We start from the raw sequence: 19,244 nt of genomic DNA, 5'->3' as shown, positions 1-19,244 counted from the left end.
TTTGGGCGGGACTTGCTATTGCACATCTGGTGGGTTAATACACTTCAATTTCGCCGAAATGTCTTTATCTACAATTCTGTTGTTATAACCATTTTCCCCAAGAGCGATTGGACCCTCCCGACTTTCGCAGTTCGCACTTGAAATTTCTCACGCCTGCCAGTAACATCACTTTTTTGGCGAAAGTGCTGACTCACGTTTTGCCTATAGAGCTCCCGGAGTACCGGGGTATTCCCCCGCCCGGCAAACCGTCACCCCCATTCCCTTGTTAATAAGTGAACGCGTCGGCGATGTAACTGAGTGTATCAGGCTATAAATAAACAAAGGCCTGCAAATAATGGACAATGGACATGCTTAGCCGTGTAATACCCTTCTTCCCTAGTTGACCATGGTTTGACCGTCGTTGTTAGCAGAGCGAATCGGTGATTAACACCGACTGCCCCTGTTCATCCGTTATTATCACAATCTATTTAATATAATTCACCAACTTTCTTCAAAAAGGCACCAGTGTTAGGGCGGATTAAGAGAGACAGAGCTATACTTTGAGTCAAAATAAGGAACAAGTAGAACACGACTTAGGGTGATGCTGTACATGTGGGAAGAGAGAGACACAGCCCCTTTTTCGTCACAAGAACAGCTGACAAGGTAAACAGGAAGTCCAAAGCTGGTGAGTCTAAGCTATTTCCTGTGATGGTATAGGTTGGTTAGGCAGCACATAGGTTAACAGAGAGATTGCCAGGCTGGGTAGTGTTTGTTACATTTGTAAATTAACATTTGCTGCCTCAGAAGGCATAATCGGTTGTCTACCGTTATGCTTCAGCTGAATGATACAGTTGAGCCTGACAGTCCTTCTGCTGGTGTCGCTTTGCTGGATGCAGAAGGTGAAGAGGTTGCCTTTACTCCAGAAGGGACAGGGCGGTCTGGGGGTCAGGGTTCGTTGTCTGTGGCAGCCAGCGGGCTCGTGAGAAGCAGCACTGTATGCTGCAGTCCTTTGCAGGCTATTACGCCATTCCGCGTCCATAACCCAACAATGCAGGCTAAAGTGAAGGAGTACTTCGTTTTCAGGGTAAGTGAATTTAACCCTTGCTCAAGATGAAGGTCTGTGTTGTGCTATTTGCGGATTGTTTTTATTTTCTTGGGGTAGGGTGTCAGATCTCGGGTTTGCAACTAACTGTTCAACTTGTTTAGAACGTAAGATTTGCATGAAATGTGTTGTTTAGTGTTAAGGATGGTGAACGCGTATTAGGGTGGAGGAAGGTTTATTGTGTAACGTCAGAAGATATGACAGTATTTATTGTACGCTACTGCAGTTTCAGGAGGGGAACGTTGAAAATTGCGAAAACTGTTCACCTGTAGCAGTTTTCAAAAGTAATCGCTGAACAGTGAATTTTACAGAATGGTAATGGAGTTGTCTGTAATAGGAGAGTGGCACTTTATGAAATATTCGGATTTACCACGTAGTGCGTAACTCAGTCTCAACTCTTCATATTTTTGTTGTCCTCATAAAATTTGTGGTTTTCTGGCAAATAACTGAGAATCGAAGTCACTAAATAATGGAATATATTTGAGTTTCAAACTTCATAACTTTCGTAAAAATACATCATAATACAAATCCTGTTAATTTGTCAGATTTCTAAGTTGTTTGTAAGAGCAGTATTTAAAATCAGTCCCTATTTTTTTGGGCCTTTGTGTCCCCCCCCCCTCATTATTTTAGGCTTTGTCCAGATTACTTATGCTAAGAGGTTGAGAGGTATGACATAGTGGTGCAGTGTTCAGTGTGTATAGCAAATAACATGATAGAAAGTGCAGTTAACTGGAGAGTAGGTGCAGCAAAAACATTACAACAGGACTTTATGTACTTTTAACTTCAAAAGCAGAGACAAGGGAGTTAATGCAAGTGACATTATGTATGCCCCCTTTTTAGAATGTACTGTCACGTTAAGAAAAATGATATTGTGATGTCCGGCCATTACAGCAAAGGATTAAGGCAATAAGCTGTGTCCTGTAGTTCAGAGTTTGATACCGCCAGCCTTCTTTTACCAACTGTGTGACTTAATTATTTTAGCCAGATGGTGCTCTGAAGCTATTTGGATACTGGACTGGACTCCTCACTAGTCTTTTTGGTCATACACCTAGCGACTCCTAAAGTATGTCACTGTTTCTGCTGCCCTGTATGTGTAAGCTTTTTTGGTGATTTGTTACATGTAGATTGCATATTTATCTCTATCATTTCCTACAATATTTGTTATGCCTGAGTGCTGTTAAGTAACCTATGCCATTTTAGTGTACTAACTGTTATCCTAAAACTTTCTGTAATCCAAATCTAAAATCCTTCCCTAACCCTAAAACTTTGCAACAACGTACTGTATGAAACCCTAATTCTGAAATTATTTCATAACTGTAAAATATTCTCTGAAACTCTAATCTTAAGACCCCTTTTAAATCATGAAACTATATCCCTAATCCTAAAGCCCCTCCCTAATCATGAAAGTACGTCTTTAATTCTATCTCCATCCCAAACCATTGAACTGTATAACACTGATCATAAATCCCTGCATCCTAACCCTGTCTCTAGTCTTGATCCTCAATGTCCATTCCCTATCCCTAACTCTCTCCTAACCCTGACCATAAATTCCTGTTCCTAACTGTTAATCTATCAGTATCTCTAATTCTTAATCCCTCTCACTAACTCTCTAACCCTAAATTGTCATACCCAACTGTAAAATTCCTTGTCTGATATTAATCTTAAATCACCTGGTCCATCTAGCTCACTCCCTACTAGTTACTACAGTATATACCTGTCATGATGGACAGACCATTTCCCATCATTTCTGAAAGCCAGCCTGATTGACATGGGCATCCTGAGGCAATGTAGTAATTGTCTCATGTATACTGACAATCAGTTAATTCTAAAACAAATACAACATGTGAGAGATGTATCTATACTATGAATTTGGAATCAGTTCTCTCACATAAACCAGATACCAAACAAGTTGTCAGCACACAACTTCACCTCTTGCGCATAACAGGTTCTCAACACCTAAACCCCCATACACAGAAATACTCTCTAGAAGCCTACCTAAAGATCAGAGACCTTCCAAATGCAAACCTACTGCAGACCCAACAGAATCCACTACACATAAGAACATTCACAGCAGTGTCTCAGCCAATAAGTCTCTAAGGCAAAACACTGCAAAAACCAAATGCCTATGTCTCACTATGGAGTCACCTATGACTAATAGATGTCCCCCCTGATCAGGTTGGACAAGAAGAATGTCACAGCCAGCTGCCTTGTCTGGTGCCAGGATCCATCAGATCATGCACACACTTAAGTCTCTCAACAACAAGTACTGTTATAACTCTTAGTCCATGTTGGAGTGAATGATTTGAAACATACCTCATTGGACTATATGAAGAGAGACGTGACTGAGCTCTCAGACTGTGTCCCAGGCAGGTATGTCCCTAACCTTAAGCAGCATTCTACCTTCACCCAGGATGATGCCGCAATATAAACTAAAAATGATCTACTTCAACAATTGGCTTAGCTTCTGCTGTCAATCCAGGGGGATCCAGTGTCTGTCGGCCTGGGACAGGGTTGCCAGACGTCCCTATTTGGGCGGGACTGTCCCGAGATCAGCAGCCTGATCCCGAGTCCCGCCCTGCCGGTTTAAATCCCGGCCAGCCTCCGCTTTGTTTGTTTTTTTTTTGATTGGCCCGTATACGGGACAATCAAAAATTGCTAAACACGGAGCTTCTTGTGTTCCGCATTAAACACGAGAAGCTCCGTGTTTAGCGATTTTTGATTGGCCCATATGCCGGTATACGGGCCAATCAAAAATCGCTAAACACGGAGCTATTTGTGTTGAATGCGGAACTGCAATGCATTAAACACGAGAAGCTCCGTGTTTAGTGCAATATAGCTGCACTTTACACTGTAAAGTGATATAATAATATCGGTCATGGCAAATTATTTGAAGCATTGTTGCAACTTTTCTTAATAGTCTCACTTTTCATTATTTCTTCAAAGATATTTATAAAATTCAGCTAATGGAGATGCCAAGAACTGACTGTGCTTCTAGTAGTATGAAACAACCCAGTGACAGAAAGGGGTGAATCTAATTATTTTTCTCTGCTTTATATTCATGGAAATAACCTATCTACATTTGTACTCTGAAGTGTACAATTTAGTATTCAAACAAACACACCAGTCAATAGCATCTAAAACATACTAACCTCTTTCATGTTTGGCTTTAATGTTACTATACTAGGTCAGGGTATTGACCTAGTTTTAGTCCACAACATATTTGTTGTTTGCTGCACACTGTGTTCCAAATTATTTGGCATGCCAGATGCTGGTTGGGAACTGATTTATATGCACGTATTGCACTGACAGAACAAACTTCCTGATGTATTTGTCAGATGTTATCTGAGTGCAGCAAGGTGGAGTTTGGCCTTGCTGAGTCTGTTGTACAGAGGGTCGGAACTGCAGAGCTACTGAGTGAGCTCAGTTCTTTAATGTGGAACTCTGTTCCGCATTAAAGACTTTTTTTTTTTTTTTTGGTCTTCACTTGCCGTTGTCCCTACCTGGGGTGCTGGAAATCTGGCAACCCTGGCCTGGGAAGATATGGTTGACAGACCACGCTGCTTTGCCAGAGATGGTATTCACCTCTTGCCTCTTGGATTTTGGTTACTGGTAAAGGTACTTGCCTTCCCCATAGTGCCTTTTTAGGCAATGTCATAGCAACCAAATTCCTGACGTAAAAAAATCCATTAGAGACAGACTCAAGGTTATGTTGCTTAATGCTAGGAGTCTAAATTGGAAACTGCACTCACTGGAAGCACTCTTTACCTTCTGAAGATGCCGATGTCTATGCAGTCACAGAGACATGGCTCAGTGCCACAGAGAGCACTCCGGCCATCTAAGGCTACAATGTTTTCCACACGTTCAGACCTCAAAACGAGCATGTAAGAACCAAAGGTGGAAGTGTATCCATTTTCATTAAAGGCAAGTACATCTCAGACTGGTCAAACAGTATGACTTCCTAGAGCTACTCCAAGTTCAGGTAACTGTAGGTAAAACCACCTTCCATATCATTGTTGGCTATAGGTCCCCCACAGTGAACCACAAGAACCACTCTGCATATCTGGACCTACTTGAGTCGCTCACTATACAGCCAAACACCTTGGTTATAGGTGATTTCAACTATCTTTCCATCGATTGAGAGTCATATATGAGCACAAACACGCTCGCTGTAAGGTTCTTGGACTTTAATACAAATGCTCTGGAACAGATAGTCTGCATCCCCACAAGGGGCTCGAATATCCTAGAGTTAGTACTTACCGACATAGGGGGTCTCTGCAGTACCCATTGTGTGTTAACCTTCCTGGTAAGGTCTGTTAATAAATCAGTCTCGTTTGAAGTAATGATCATACCTGACCCCCTCAAGAGCAAAAAGGATGAAAAATTTCTCCAAAGCAAATTATAGCCTTCTAAGCGATGGCGTAAATAGTTTCCAACCCATGATGCCGCTGTCGGCAATGATTCCTATACAGACATGTACATATATTGTCCTGTATAAACACCTGTACAAATGTATAGACTTGGCTGTATCTGAATGGATCAAAACAAGGACCTCACAAAAAAACAAGTCACCTGGTGGACATAAAGCATAAATAGGTTAAACAAAAAAGAAGAAGAAACTAATGCCTAAGAACAAGAGGGGCCTGACTCTCAGCAGAGGAGTGACACCCTCCACAGCTTGAACAAGCAAATTAGATGTCTCGTAAAGTCCTCTGAAGCCAATTATGAATCTAAACTAGCATCCCTAGCTAAGGATAATCACAATGCATTCTTTGGCTATGTCACAAATCTAAAAGGGAAGGCCCAGCTTTGTGCCAAACTAGAAGTGGACAATTCCATTCATACTGACCCTTGAGGACATCGCAAGTCTGCTAGCAGACAGATTTGGTGCAAACTTCACACCCCTGTCACCATCAGACATAGCCCACAGCATACGTGTCACCAGTCCTCTACCTTGTATCTGCAAAGAGCAGCTCATAACCACACTCTCTATGGCCAAAAACACAGCCTCTATGGGACTGGAGGCTTCATTAAGGGTAGATCTTATTTATTAAACCTGGTGGACGTCTTCAAGAATGTCACCAAAACCCTGGATGAAGGCAAAACAGTACATACAGCCTATCATGACTTAGTCAAGTCCCAGCTGGCAGTTAACCCATATGTCGCTGGATGAGTAGATGACTGGCTCACCAACAGAATGCATACAGTCAAAGTTGGTTATTCCACATCTAGCAGCAGACCAGCTACCAGTGGTGTACCACATGGATCTGTGCTGGGTCTCCTACTGTTTGAAATCGATTTCTCAGAAGTCCAGGCGAAAATAAGTGGTTTATGGCTTACCAAGTTTGCCGATGACTGCAATCAGTGAGTTCCTCAACAATGTTGACATACTAGAAAGAGGGCTTACACACTGACAAAAAATTATTAACACCAAAGCTACAGACTTTAAATGCAAAAAATGCACGATCATCCCTTTTGGCAAAGGAGAATTCTCTGCAAATTACAGTATTCACAGTTGTCGTCCCCTTAGCTCAAACCCTGTGGTGGGAGATTTGGGAACACAGGTTGATAACCTTAACTTCAATCACCATGTATAGTATCCAGAGCTTTCCTTCCATAATCCTAAATCATACAGATTTTAATCGAAACTCCCCCCAAAAAAACCAAAAAAATTTGTCAGAATTACATTAGTGAATTGTCTATTTACAATGCATACATGTTCTGTTTTATGCTATCTTTCGTGGTGTAACTGTATGCTACATTAGTACTGCACAGTCTGTGTGTGCTTGTTGTGAGTAAATGTGGCCAGCTTGTTTTCAGAATTGTGGGTAATACTGTGTGTTTAATGCTTTTACTGTGTGATATGGCTTGTAGTATTGGTTACTTGTAGCAACAAGACTTCTCATTTGCATTGTTTTGTTTTGTTCTGTATGAGATAGGCAAGTTACTCCCACTTATTCCAAATTAGTGTGAAGTGAAACATAAGGTGATTTATTTCAGCATCATCTTCCCCCTTGGGAAATGTAATCTAAGCTCCCCTAAAACTACATCTCTAACATTAATACTGTAACCATAAATGTAATCTACTTCTACCCCCAAAACCCTAGAGGGTGGTATTTTGACAAGGTACACATGATCTCCAGACTTGCTTGCCGTGTACTTCGTGTGATCCTAAAACAGTAACTATATAATTCTAAACCTAAATTCTATACGTAAAACTCTACCAATAATAAAGCCTGATGGCACCTTTTAATACCCCCCCCCACACACACACACACACACACACACACAATACCCCTTATTTTTGGAGTGATATGAGAGTTAATTTTAAAATGGTTTCACTAGTAACTGTGCTGCTTCCTCAGACCATCCCCTTGGTCACTAAAACTAACCATTATCAGTCCCCCCTTCCACACCTTTAACTTCCCTTTCCACTCAGAGGGTATTGAGGGGAGTTGCGTTTTTGTTATAAAGCACAAAATGGAACTTGGCCCTCGTGTATTGTATACATTCTGTAAATGTAACAGTAACATTCTCAAGTTTTGATAGTGTAAGCTGCACATGCATTCTCACACAAATGGGCTGTATAAAGTGATAGCTTGTTTGTGTGTGACTGCATGACTCTGTTTTGAGTTGCAGATCCCTATGTTGTGCGGTGCTTTTACATTTCAGTAAATAAAACATAGATTGTTACTTCAGCAATACTCTAGATTTGTTAAACTTCACCAGCCATATGCTATGGTACAGTTAAATGCAACAAGTCAGTAATCGAGCAGCTGTATGTGGAAACGGTGTTAGAAGTTGCCAAAAAGCTTTAGTCTTTACCTTTTATTACAAAAGTAACAGTGATCCTTGTCAGTGTGGATAGACTTAGCACTTCATACTAATTCAGTAAAAAGTTTAAGTCCCAGGTGGTAATTTATCCCCATATTGCATTAGCTCCTAGGATCATAGGAGTTACAAGGCATCTGAGCCTTGAGGCCATGTCCGCTTTACCTGTACCTAGCCTTAAGCCTTGCCTCTTTTTTTTTTTTTTTTTTTTTTTTTTCCCCCGAGTAGGATGAGGCATGTCATACCAGCGGAGAATTTATGAACACTTGTCCAGTTTTCCAGTTCCTTTTTAAAGGCAGACAGTGTGTCACAATGCTTAATGTTGAGAGGGAATTTGTTCCAGAGAAGGGGTAGGCACTGTGTGACACCCTATCTATTCCATCTCTTAATCTTATTTATTTCTTAGAGTAGATTTAGATGTATGGCACTATTGTTAGCGGGACTCTCTGATTTATTAAGAGTGAAACTTTCTTGGACTGCTGGCTCCACTATAGCCCTATAAGCAAGGACCAGGATTCCGCTTTAATAACTTTTGTTTGTAGGTAGTTACTAGGTATGTAGTCAAGAAGGTAATTGAGGAGCCTAGCCCAGTTTACCGATTGCCCTACAGCATTGTGTGGTTACGTGACTTGCTCAGAATCGTGCAGTAGAAAAACGGAGAGTGAGGGGAATAAGACACCATACTACAGAAAGCAGCTGGTTAACAGCTCAACCTCAGTACTCTGCATTAACTGCCAGAATTTTAACAAACAAAAAAAAATAGTCTTTGGGTGGGCTTGAACCACCAACCTTTTGATTAACAGTCAAATACACCACATGGGAGTTTATCTAGACAGAACACACAGATGTAGTATAATAAATCTCCTGCTGTACTACAGAACAAACTGTGGTCACGCAGAGAAAATTAGTTTGCTAGAGCTGAACAATTAATTTTACTTATTATGACAGTAAAGTTTTTTATTGACTTATATTTGATGATTATTTTATTTATTTAACATTTGTTAACCGGGAAAGTCCGACTTGGAACAAAGCCAATTTTCAGCGGAGGCTCGGGGAGAAAGGCTCCAGATGCTTGTCTTTGTAACATGGTAGGAAACTGGAGCACCCGGCAGAAATCCACAAGAACGCAGGGAGGACATGCAGACTCCGCACAGAAGGCACCCCAGCCGAGAATCGAACTGGAGAACCTCTTGCTGTGAGGTGACAATGCTACCGCTGCACCACTATTATCTCAGTAAAGTTTATGTATGTCTGTGTAAAGAAGAGCATGTGGGTAGGTATCTGAAGCTTCTGCTTATGTTTACCAAGGATAATACAGTGACGCTGAAGTAACAATCTATGGTTTTATTTACTGAAATGTAAAGCACCACACAGCATAGGGATCTGCTCCAGGATAGAGTTAGGGGTTGTGACTGCCTTCGCTACAAGAGAGAGTAAGTTCAGAGTTAATTTGATGTTGGTGTCTCATAGCTGTTACAAGCACTTGCTGAAGATAAATTCTTTCCATATAAAGTCTCTGTAGGAACTTATTTTGCAATATTAACTTTATAGGAATAATTTGTGTATCTTAGTCTGATTAAATAAAATGGAAAAGTATTTCTAAGAAACATTTGTCATGTGCCACCAATATTGCAAGATTGTTTGGAATGTTGGCCTCTGATATAATGGTAGTTGTGTCTTTCGGCTTTTCCCGGTTAGGGGTCGCCACAGCGGAACTCCGGTCCGCTAATGTTTGGTAGTGGATTTTTACGTGCCGAGTTACCAGCCCTGACGCACAACCTTCAACGAAGGCATGCCCATTCGCGCAGGCCTCCACACAGGAGACGCTCAAGCTGAGTATCGAACTTGACAACGTCTTGCTGTGAGGCGACAACGCTACCGCAGCACCACTACCGTGGATTATATAATGGTAATGACCATAAATGGTAAAGTATAAGAACACAATTGGTTACACGTGCAGGAAAGTAAAATAATTTGTATTGTGAAATGTGTAGTGTATTAATCTGATTTAAGTATGCTAAGTTCCTGCAAAAACAAGTAATGTTCTAACACTCTGTCAAAACTAAATAAAAACATTACTTGGCTGGCTGTTTGCTTTTGATTAACAGATTGATGGCCTGGTTCAGAACCAAACTGCATTTTGGATAGTAAGGTACAGTAAAAACCTTGGAATTAGCAGCACTTTCAGATATCTTATTGTGCTTGTTTTTCCTACATCCGCATTCTCGGAATGATGTCATGTGGTATACTAGCCAGGATTATGCATACAATAGCAGACCATTCTGGGTAAACAAAAATATAAATTATTCTTTCAGGCACAAAGATGTTTATGCTGTGGTGTCGATAACTCATGTCATGTAGTCTGTTTCAAATTGAGGCAGTTTGAGTATAACGTTCCTGTGCCTGTGGTTAGTATAGAAGTAGAAAAGCATGTACGTTATTGTAGATGATGTATTCTTGTACACATTGCATTGTCTTGGGTATGTGCTTTTCCTATTTCTATACTTACAACTGTCACCTGTTATCACAGAAGATAAAGATTATTGGTGGGAGCTGTGTTAACTGCAAAATGAAACAAAGCTGTCTTTCTGCAATAGAAACATGCAGGTATGGCATTTTATGTGGTAAAGGGATAATTCCCAGGTTTATAAGGGTTCCTACTTCAGTTTGCTGAACCTAGGTCTCTATTACAGTTTAAAATATTAGTTCAGAATATAATTACATGGCATCAGTTAATTGCTTTCTGGTTTGTTTCAGGTTGTAAATTTGCAGTTTGTACATTGACAGATCATTTTAATAAGTAATGCACAGTCGTGAAAGGTGACAAGAATACTAGGGCAGTTGGCTATGAATTCAGTTCATAATCCTCTTTCAGCCTGATGGCCCTGCTGTTTATGTGGAATCCTTTCCCACCAAATTATATGCACATGTCAACAGGTGCATAGCTGAATCTGTCTCCTTCAGAATTAAATGTAATACAAAATTTAAGAATAAACCTCTGTGGTGGAACTATAAGCAAGCTATAGAACCACTTTGTGCAGGGAGTGTTTTTAACTTTTTTTGCTGAACTTGACAGCAAAATTCTGTCCCTGATCAAGTCAACCAATATCTTATGTGAAATAAAAATAAGCACCAGACAAGCATTGTTAACTAGTTTAGAAACCTCAGAAGCAAGGCACAACAGTGCACAAAGTTAGTAGTAAGTGATATCAAATACTTTGATCCAGAAGACCTAGTGAATCCACTAATGGACAAATTTAGCTCAAACTTCAGCCCCACTCCCTCCCATACCCGCACATACACCCCCCAGTTCTCCCAAGAGCAAGTCCTTGAGGCAATATCCATGCCCAAAAGCACTACAACATGAACAGGGTTTCTTCAGTTAAAAAGATACAGCTCAGCAAGTTCCTGCCTGGTGCCCTGCAGAGTTCTACAGCAGAGAGACAAAATAGAGACTTTGGAGTGATCTGCATTTTCTTGGCGCCTTTAGCTAATTCCACTTAAAACACCAATTTTTAGCGTTTCTGTGATTTAAAAAGTTTGTTTGAGCTACTTATTTTACTGCCTGCACTTTTACAAAGTCATTTTTGTGTTTAAATTACCTGTTTTACTGTTGTAGGCTGTACATTTAAAGTGTTTTTTGATTGTATCTGTTCTGTTCCTGCCTTTCTAAGCTAGTATAGTCCAGTTTTCAGGTTAGTGCTGGATTCAGGGCTGTGTTACAAGTTTCTGTGCTTGCCCATGCCTTACTTGGATAGAAGGAAGTTTCTCTGCTCACCTGTGAGAGAGGGGAGCTTTGAGCAGCCTATCTGTCCCTGGAGGAATGGTTTCAGCCCAAATTAGTAGTTTGTTGGCCATTTTGGACTAATTTCTCTCTTTCATTTCCCCGGCTATAAACCCCCGCATTTGCGCACCAGGCAGCACCAGTTAGCCAGGGTATAACTGTTCTCGGCTCCACAAAGTCTCCTCTAGACAAACTTTCAACTTAAGCACTCAAACCATTCATTTCTCAGCCAGGCACTAGCTCAAAACTCCTAGCAAGCACTAATAAACCCTAGCACTAGACCCCTCCCCTATACTGTACAGAAGGACAAGGCTCTCTATACGATCTTACCAGTCAATCAGTAAAACAGTTCACTGTACCTATCCAGGCATGTCCAAAGGGCAGTTTCAGGTGTACTCTCCAGTCCAACTGGTGATTCTGGGCATTTTGAGGTAATTTACAACTGCCTCATGTACACACATAACCCTCTCCCCCTACCACCAAACACTAATACATGCGAGAGATGCAATTATACAGCCAAACTGGAGGCCACGCTCTCTCAACCCAAGACTGGATCAGGCAGTCAAGAGGAGAAGGGAATTACTTGCATCAAACCACCAGTATCACATAGACCTTTTAAACCAGCACCTGCAAAAAACACATATAAATACATGAAAACATACTTGGAGGCTCTAAATAAAAATCTGCAAAAGCAACAGAGACCTCCAAAGCAGACATCCAAGCAGCCTCCACCCCCAAACACAAACCATGAAACACATACTTCATAAAACCAGTGTGCCATGCAATCATAGAAATAACATACCCAATGCACTAGTAATAGGTGACTCTATAGTCAGGCACACTGACTTCCAATCACTAGGCTGAACAAGGAGAAGGTTACTGTTAGCTGCCTGTCGGGTGCCAGGATCTGCCACATAACACAAGCACAAAGGTCACTCCAGAACAAGTACAAATATGACTCTGTCATTGTCCATGTTGGTGTGAATGACCTAAGCCGTAACCCCATGGACTACATGAAAAGAGACATGGAAGACCTCTCTGATCATGTAGCCCAGGCCAGTATGATCCTGATCCTGAGTAGTATCCTGCCCTCACCAAGAATGATACCACGGTACAAAGAAAAAATTATCAATTTCAACAACTGGCTAAGCTTCTGGTGTCATTCAAAGGGGATCCAATGTCTGTCCACCTGGGATGACATGCTCGACAAGCCATGCTGCTTCACTAGAGATGGCTTGCACCTGTCACCCATAGGCTTTCAAATACTGGCCAAGGCTCTTGCCACCCCAATAGTGCCTTTTTTAGGCAAGGCTCAAAAGATGAAACCCATCGTCGTAAATAGCACAAGTAACAAAAAACTGAGGGTAATGCTGCTCAATGCCAGAAGTCTAAACCTCAAAATGCACGCACTTTAGGCACTCCTCAATATGGAGAAAATCGATATATGTGCGTTAACAGAAACCTGGTTTAAGGTTCCAGAGAGCACCCCAGCACTACCAGACTACAACTCATACCATACGTTTCGGCCACAGAACCCGGACCGAAATACAAAATCCATATTCATCGAGGATCCCCATATGTCCAGGTTAGTGGCACAGCACGATGCTTCAGAGATCATCCACATGCAACTAACAATGGGCAAAACCGCAATTCAAATTGTAGCTTTCTACAGATCACCCACCATGTCTTAGGACCCCCATTCCATGTTTCTGGAAACACTGGGAAACATAAAGGTCCTACCAAACACCCTAATATTGGGTGATTTCAATTACCCAAACATTAACTGAGAGAACTACTCCAGTACTAACTCCCTTGTCCAACATTTCCTAGAATTAATGCCCTGGATCAACTGGTCAACACCCCCACCAGAGGTGACATATTGGACCCTGGTCATCACCAGCATGGGTGACCGGTGTTCTACACCGGAGGTCAACCCCTTGCTGGTTAGATCTGACCATAAACTAATCACTCTGGAAATCCACATTCCGCCCCCACCCCCGGTCAAGGAAACCACCCTGAAAAACCTTTCAAAAGCAAACTTCACACTGCTTAAGACCGAGGTGGAAAGTTTCAAAGCCCCCAATGCTAAAGGATAAATCTGTCCAAGCTGCAGAATCCTTTACTAATGCACTCTTATGGGCACCTACAAAAATGCATGGATCGTGCTGTCCCAAACAAAACCAAGACTCGCTCCTCTAAGAAAAGGAAACCAGTCTGGTGGACCCCTGCCATAAGCAGGCTATACAATAGAAGGAGGAAACTAGTACAGAAAAGAGTAAAATCCCAAGAAGGGAAGACATCCCTGCTTAGTATCAGCAAGAAACTACAATCCCTCATAAAATCATCCAAGGCTAGCTTCGAAATAAAAATTTGCCAAGGACTCCAAAGATAACCACAAGGCATTCTTTAGCCATATCAAAAATCTAAGTGACAATTCGCAGATCTGCTCTGAGTTGGTGCAGAATGGCACAAAATACACTGAACTGACTGATTATTGCTAACATCCGGGCAGATGGGTTCAGTGCAAACTTCACCCCCCCTCTCAACCCCCAAAAGGACCCCTAACCATACCAGAAGATCACAGACACTCAGGTTAAAACAGTCCTCTCCAAAGCCAAAAACACAGCATCAGTGGGACCGGACGGTGTCCCAGGCTGTGTCCTACACAAGCTGACAGATGAACTTAACCCCTCACCTAAACACCCTGTTAAAAACTTGGCCTCTCCACAGGCTATGTACCCATAGAGTGGCGCACAGCAACGGTTATTCTGCTCCACAAAGGTAGAGCCACAACAGATCCCGGGAACTATCACCCTATAAGCCTGACTAGCTTGGTCTGCAAGGCTATGGAGTGCATCATCGTGGAACTCATATTAACAGAGACATTGAGAACCTCCAAACACTGGACCCTACCCAGTTCGGCTTTAAGGATAGATCATGCCTCCTAAACCTGGTGGACTTCTTTGAGACCGCTACCAATGCTTTAGACGAGGGAAAGGTGGTCCACACAGCCTACCTACACCTCGCAAAGGCCTTCGACACCATTCCCCATTCTGTTATTATAGACAAGCTCACCAGCCTGAACATAAGCCCATATGTCACGAGATGGGTTTCCAACTGCCTCACGGACAGAACCGACATAGTAAGAGTTGCGGGAGCCAAGTCTGACTCTAAACCGGTTACAAGTGGTGTTCCCCAGGACTCAGTCCTAGGACCCCTCCTGTTCGGCATATACTTCTCAGAGGTACAGGCAAGCACAGGAGGACTATGGCTGACCAAGTTCACAGACAACTGCAACCTAGGGGCTATAATTGACTCTCCGGCTGACACGGACATCTGCCAAAAGGGTCTCGCTGAGACAGATACCTGGTGTCAAAGTCATGGCCTCAAGCTAAATGCCAAAAAGTGCATAGTCATCCCCTTTGTAAAAAAACAAAGTACCCACGAACTACCACATAGGTGGTAGTCCCCTAAATATGGAGGATGTAATAAGGGATCTAGGGACCCAAGTAGATGGTCTCTCCTTTGATAATCACATTGCCAAAGTGGTTAGAAAATCCTTCTATGTGGCCCGCCTAATCACAAAAGGGTTCGCATCCAGATCAAAAGGGGTCATTGTGTCCCTCTACTCATCAGACCCATCATAGAGTACAACGCCCCATTTGGGATGTATCTTACAAGACACCTGCAACAGCTGGAAAGACCACAGAAGTACCTCACCAAGAGGATCACTGGCAGCCCGACTGAAGAAACTCCAGCTGTACTCTGTTGCATACCGCCTTCCCAGAGGTGGTCTGTCTGACATACAAGGCCATGTCCAACTCAGAATTGATGGACATGCTCCACCTAAAGAAAACCATATCCCCTCAAGCCACACACTCTCTAGGGATCTAAACCTCATCACAACAATAAATAGGAAGTGCTGGAGGGATATATTCCTGTCCCAGAGACTTCCCATGCTTTGGAACAAGATTCCAATCTACATTAGGCAGAGCTCCTTGCTAATGCTCTTCAAGAGAAACCTTGACGAGTGGATGGGAAGCAGAAAGTTTACCCTGGGGATCACATCAGTGGCTCTGCTGGACAGAGGCACAGGGAACTAATGTAAGGGGGGGGGGTGGCGAAAGCAACCACTTTCTGGCTAGGCCTGTAAATGCCTTCGGGAAGATAGCCTAGTACCTACCTATGAACATACATAGCCAGTTTAAATAGTGTTGGTAGAGTTTCACTCCCCAGAAAACTTGTTGAACAAGTTAATTGAAAAACATACAGACAAACAGAGTTTTCTGGGTGGGGGGGGGTGAAATCTTACCAACACTGTTTAAACTTGTGTGTATGTTTTAACTCTGAAAGAAATCCTGTTCATGTTGTAGTACGAAGTGCTTAGTTGTGGATTATTAAACAAGTTTTTGTTTTTTTAACCTGTGGTTGTCAGTAGTTTCTTCATATTATACAATGTATTACTTTCTGAGTTGTAATAAAACCACAAAACCTTGTATAGGACAGGGCTTGAAACAAAGCCGCTTTAAAAATTAATCTTTTAATAATAGTATAAGCGCTGTTGTGTTACAAAAATTTAAAACTTCTTCAGATACATAAAACACAAAATTCCCCCCAATTTAAATACTATAATGGAGTCGTGTGACCCACTAACCCTAGTACTCCTATGATTCTTGCTTAGTTATACATCACCAAAATCAAACACCTATAACCACATTATATGATAACTCAACACCAGGAAAAAATGTACATATTAAGAATATATGTTCATACCTCCTAAAAACAATTAATATAACTTTTCCAAGTATGTGTTTTTTGTGTATGTGAAAATAATCCCATTCGTTAATTTTTCTACCTGTCCAGTGATCTTAGTTTCAAAATAGGGGATATACTGGCACTCATTGAGACTCTGGTACCTCTAGGATTCTAAACTCATCTGCCAAATTTAACTCCTGTTTTTCCAAATGGGTGGACCAGGGGACCCCCCCCCCCCGTGGATTTCTTTCTACCTTTTCCAATACGCTAAATTTAAAACTGTGTTAGTTTTACTGTTCCAAATGTCTGTTTAGGGCATTAGTAGTCTCTTTCTTTCTTGCATCGTGCATATGTTCATAAATTTGGTTACGAAATTTAGGTTTTACCTATATAGAAGGCCTCACAAAATTGACAACTGGCTTCATATATCACTCCTGTAGTCGGTTATTTCCCTAACAAAAAAGTCCCTGTTCCTTATTCTGTCGCCCTCCAATATATATTTACATATCTTGCACCTACCACATTTTGGCATCCTCTGGTGCAAAGTAACGTGTCCAGTTTTTCTTTCTTGCATGTTCTTTAAGCCTCTCCATCTCCCAACATCCACAACACATTACTATTCTCCTAGAAACATTCCAATTAACATTCCAATTTTTATTCAAAATCCAGTTGATTTTCGAACTCTCTGTACTAAAGGAGGTGACCATAGCCCCTATGTCTTTATCATGTTTTACCCCCTGTTGCCAAAGTTGTGCTACTATTTCCCCTCTCTAATTGTAATATGGGTTTAAAATAACCCATTTCTCATTTCATCGAGACTTCCTCTGTGAGTTCCTGAATCATGGCTGGGGGATAACCCCTTTTGATGAAAGATGTCACATTCCCTAATAAAATCCCTATCCAGGGTACTCGTACGTGCCGCCCTGACTGATTGTCCCTTTACTACCGTCTTTTTCTGTTTGTAGGGGTGGGAACTAGAAAAATGCAGTAACGTGTTTGAATATGTAGGTTTACGATGTACACTAGCAACATATTTTCCCTTAGTTCCATCCTTTTCTATCAATACGTCCAAATAGGCCATTCTCTCCAAGTTATGGGAATGTGTTAAGAAATCTGTGCTAGCATTGATATAGTCTATAAATTTCAGTAGTTGTTTCCCCTCACCCCATATCATGAACTTGTTGTCCAGGTAACGTATCTCGTTTTGGTGTTTTATTGTTCGTATTTATCTGTGGAGTGGTTTTTAGTTTGTGTTTACACCATGGCTACAGGTTTGGAGCTTTCTTAACAGCTTTTCAATGGCACCTGGGGGGGGTGAATTTTATCAATGAAGCATCCATTTTGCAACAAACGGTTGGGAACCTTACCCTCCCAGTACAGCAGCTTTCATAGCGAGTGGAGAGGGCATTACTTTAAGGACCAGCACCAATTCCACCAGAAAGCCTTCTGAACCGGGAAAAATCATCAAGAGAATGGCTTGCGGTCTATTACAATGGCTGTTTCCCAGGACATTATACATGCACCCAATTTTGCATCTACTCCAAATAATTGGAATGGATAGTCTGCTCAGAACATTGTACCTAATCTAAACGACTCCTAATCTAAACGACTAGATAATGGCAAATGTAGGCTTTAACAGCAACCAGCCTACAAATAATTGTGAGAATTTGTGTACTAAATTTTGTTAATTGGATTATAAATGTTTTAAATTAAAGTTACAGCTGGAGAACGTTTATCTCACTGAGAGCATTAAGGCTAAATGGGTGCCAAAGGGGTTCCGACAGTGGAGATTCCCAGTAGGGTTGGAAAAGGATTCTCCATTACACAAATAACTGCTTTATTTATTTGACAAACAGGGCTGTGAGTTTATGGAGGTAGTAGTGAAGCATAATGTGAAATTAATGACTGAACTAGCAACAGAAGTCACCATGCTGATTGATAGTGTCATGAAGGACACTTGGTACCCTGAACTCAAAGCAGAACATGCCCTTAACTTTTTTTAGCATCAAACAAAGTATAGCCCACTCTTAAGTTATATTTTAAGAAGTTTGAATTGGACAGAAGGGAATATATGAACTGCTGTGCTTATCCTCTCCCACCAGAATCACAGGCCTGGGGAAGAGGTGATTTTGGTAGTAATACCGGCTCCATGGATTTGGCATATGGTAGTCATGGTAACCACCTGAGGAATGAAGAACTGAACAAATCGAGGCGAGGTCTAATCAACAGGCAGGAGAATTGGGAAGAACAGGATTTTCCCCAGCTGAGGAGATTGGAGCGAATCAGGAACCGGCAGAAAAACGCCCATTTACAACCACGGGAGGGCTTTTTACAAAACTAATATGAGGACAATTTACAGAGCCAATGCTCCACCCTATGTAGCAACAAGGAGACCTTTAATGTGTGAGAATGTCATAAATACAAACACCAATGTTTTGACGACTAATTTGTCAAGACTTAGTAATGAACCACCTGGAGGAAGTAAAGCTTTCATGACTTAGAATAGTGAAGGTGATTTTAAACTATTCAGTTATACAAACATTGAATTGGGGACATATTTGCCGATTTTTCACGTGGCTTGAACTGTGTACCAGCTAAGCCGGTAAACCTGATTAAGGTATTAATAGACTTAAAATTCAATTTACATAGAAATATTTTTAATGGTTTGTTTAATGAAACACAGATTAACATGGTTAGCCTCGGGGTTTTGAGTTTATACAATACCCCCCCCCCCATTCTTTTCTGGGCTTTTATGAAAAACTCTGTATTAGATCTACAGGCTCTTTTAGGATGAAT

At 41.5% G+C, this 19,244-nt stretch overlaps 1 protein-coding gene across 1 annotated transcript in view; it reads left to right on the top strand.

Annotated features, from left to right (window-relative positions):
• Window positions 1–675: 675 nt before the first annotated feature.
• TPRG1L (tumor protein p63 regulated 1 like) overlaps window positions 676–19,244 on the top strand; it is a 229,276-nt gene continuing 210,707 nt past the window's right edge. Inside the window, exon 1 of the mRNA XM_044062966.1 lies at window positions 676–1,063. Coding sequence (XP_043918901.1) covers window positions 809–1,063 — 255 coding nt within the window. The 5' untranslated portion in view covers window positions 676–808. The remainder of the gene's footprint in view (window positions 1,064–19,244) is intronic.

Source organism: Protopterus annectens, chromosome 2.part1, assembly GCF_019279795.1.
Source record: "Protopterus annectens isolate FY-2018-M chromosome 2.part1, PAN1.0, whole genome shotgun sequence".
In the NCBI taxonomy this organism is placed as follows: Eukaryota; Metazoa; Chordata; order Ceratodontiformes; family Protopteridae; genus Protopterus; species Protopterus annectens.
This window is presented reverse-complemented; position numbering and strand designations above follow the sequence as displayed.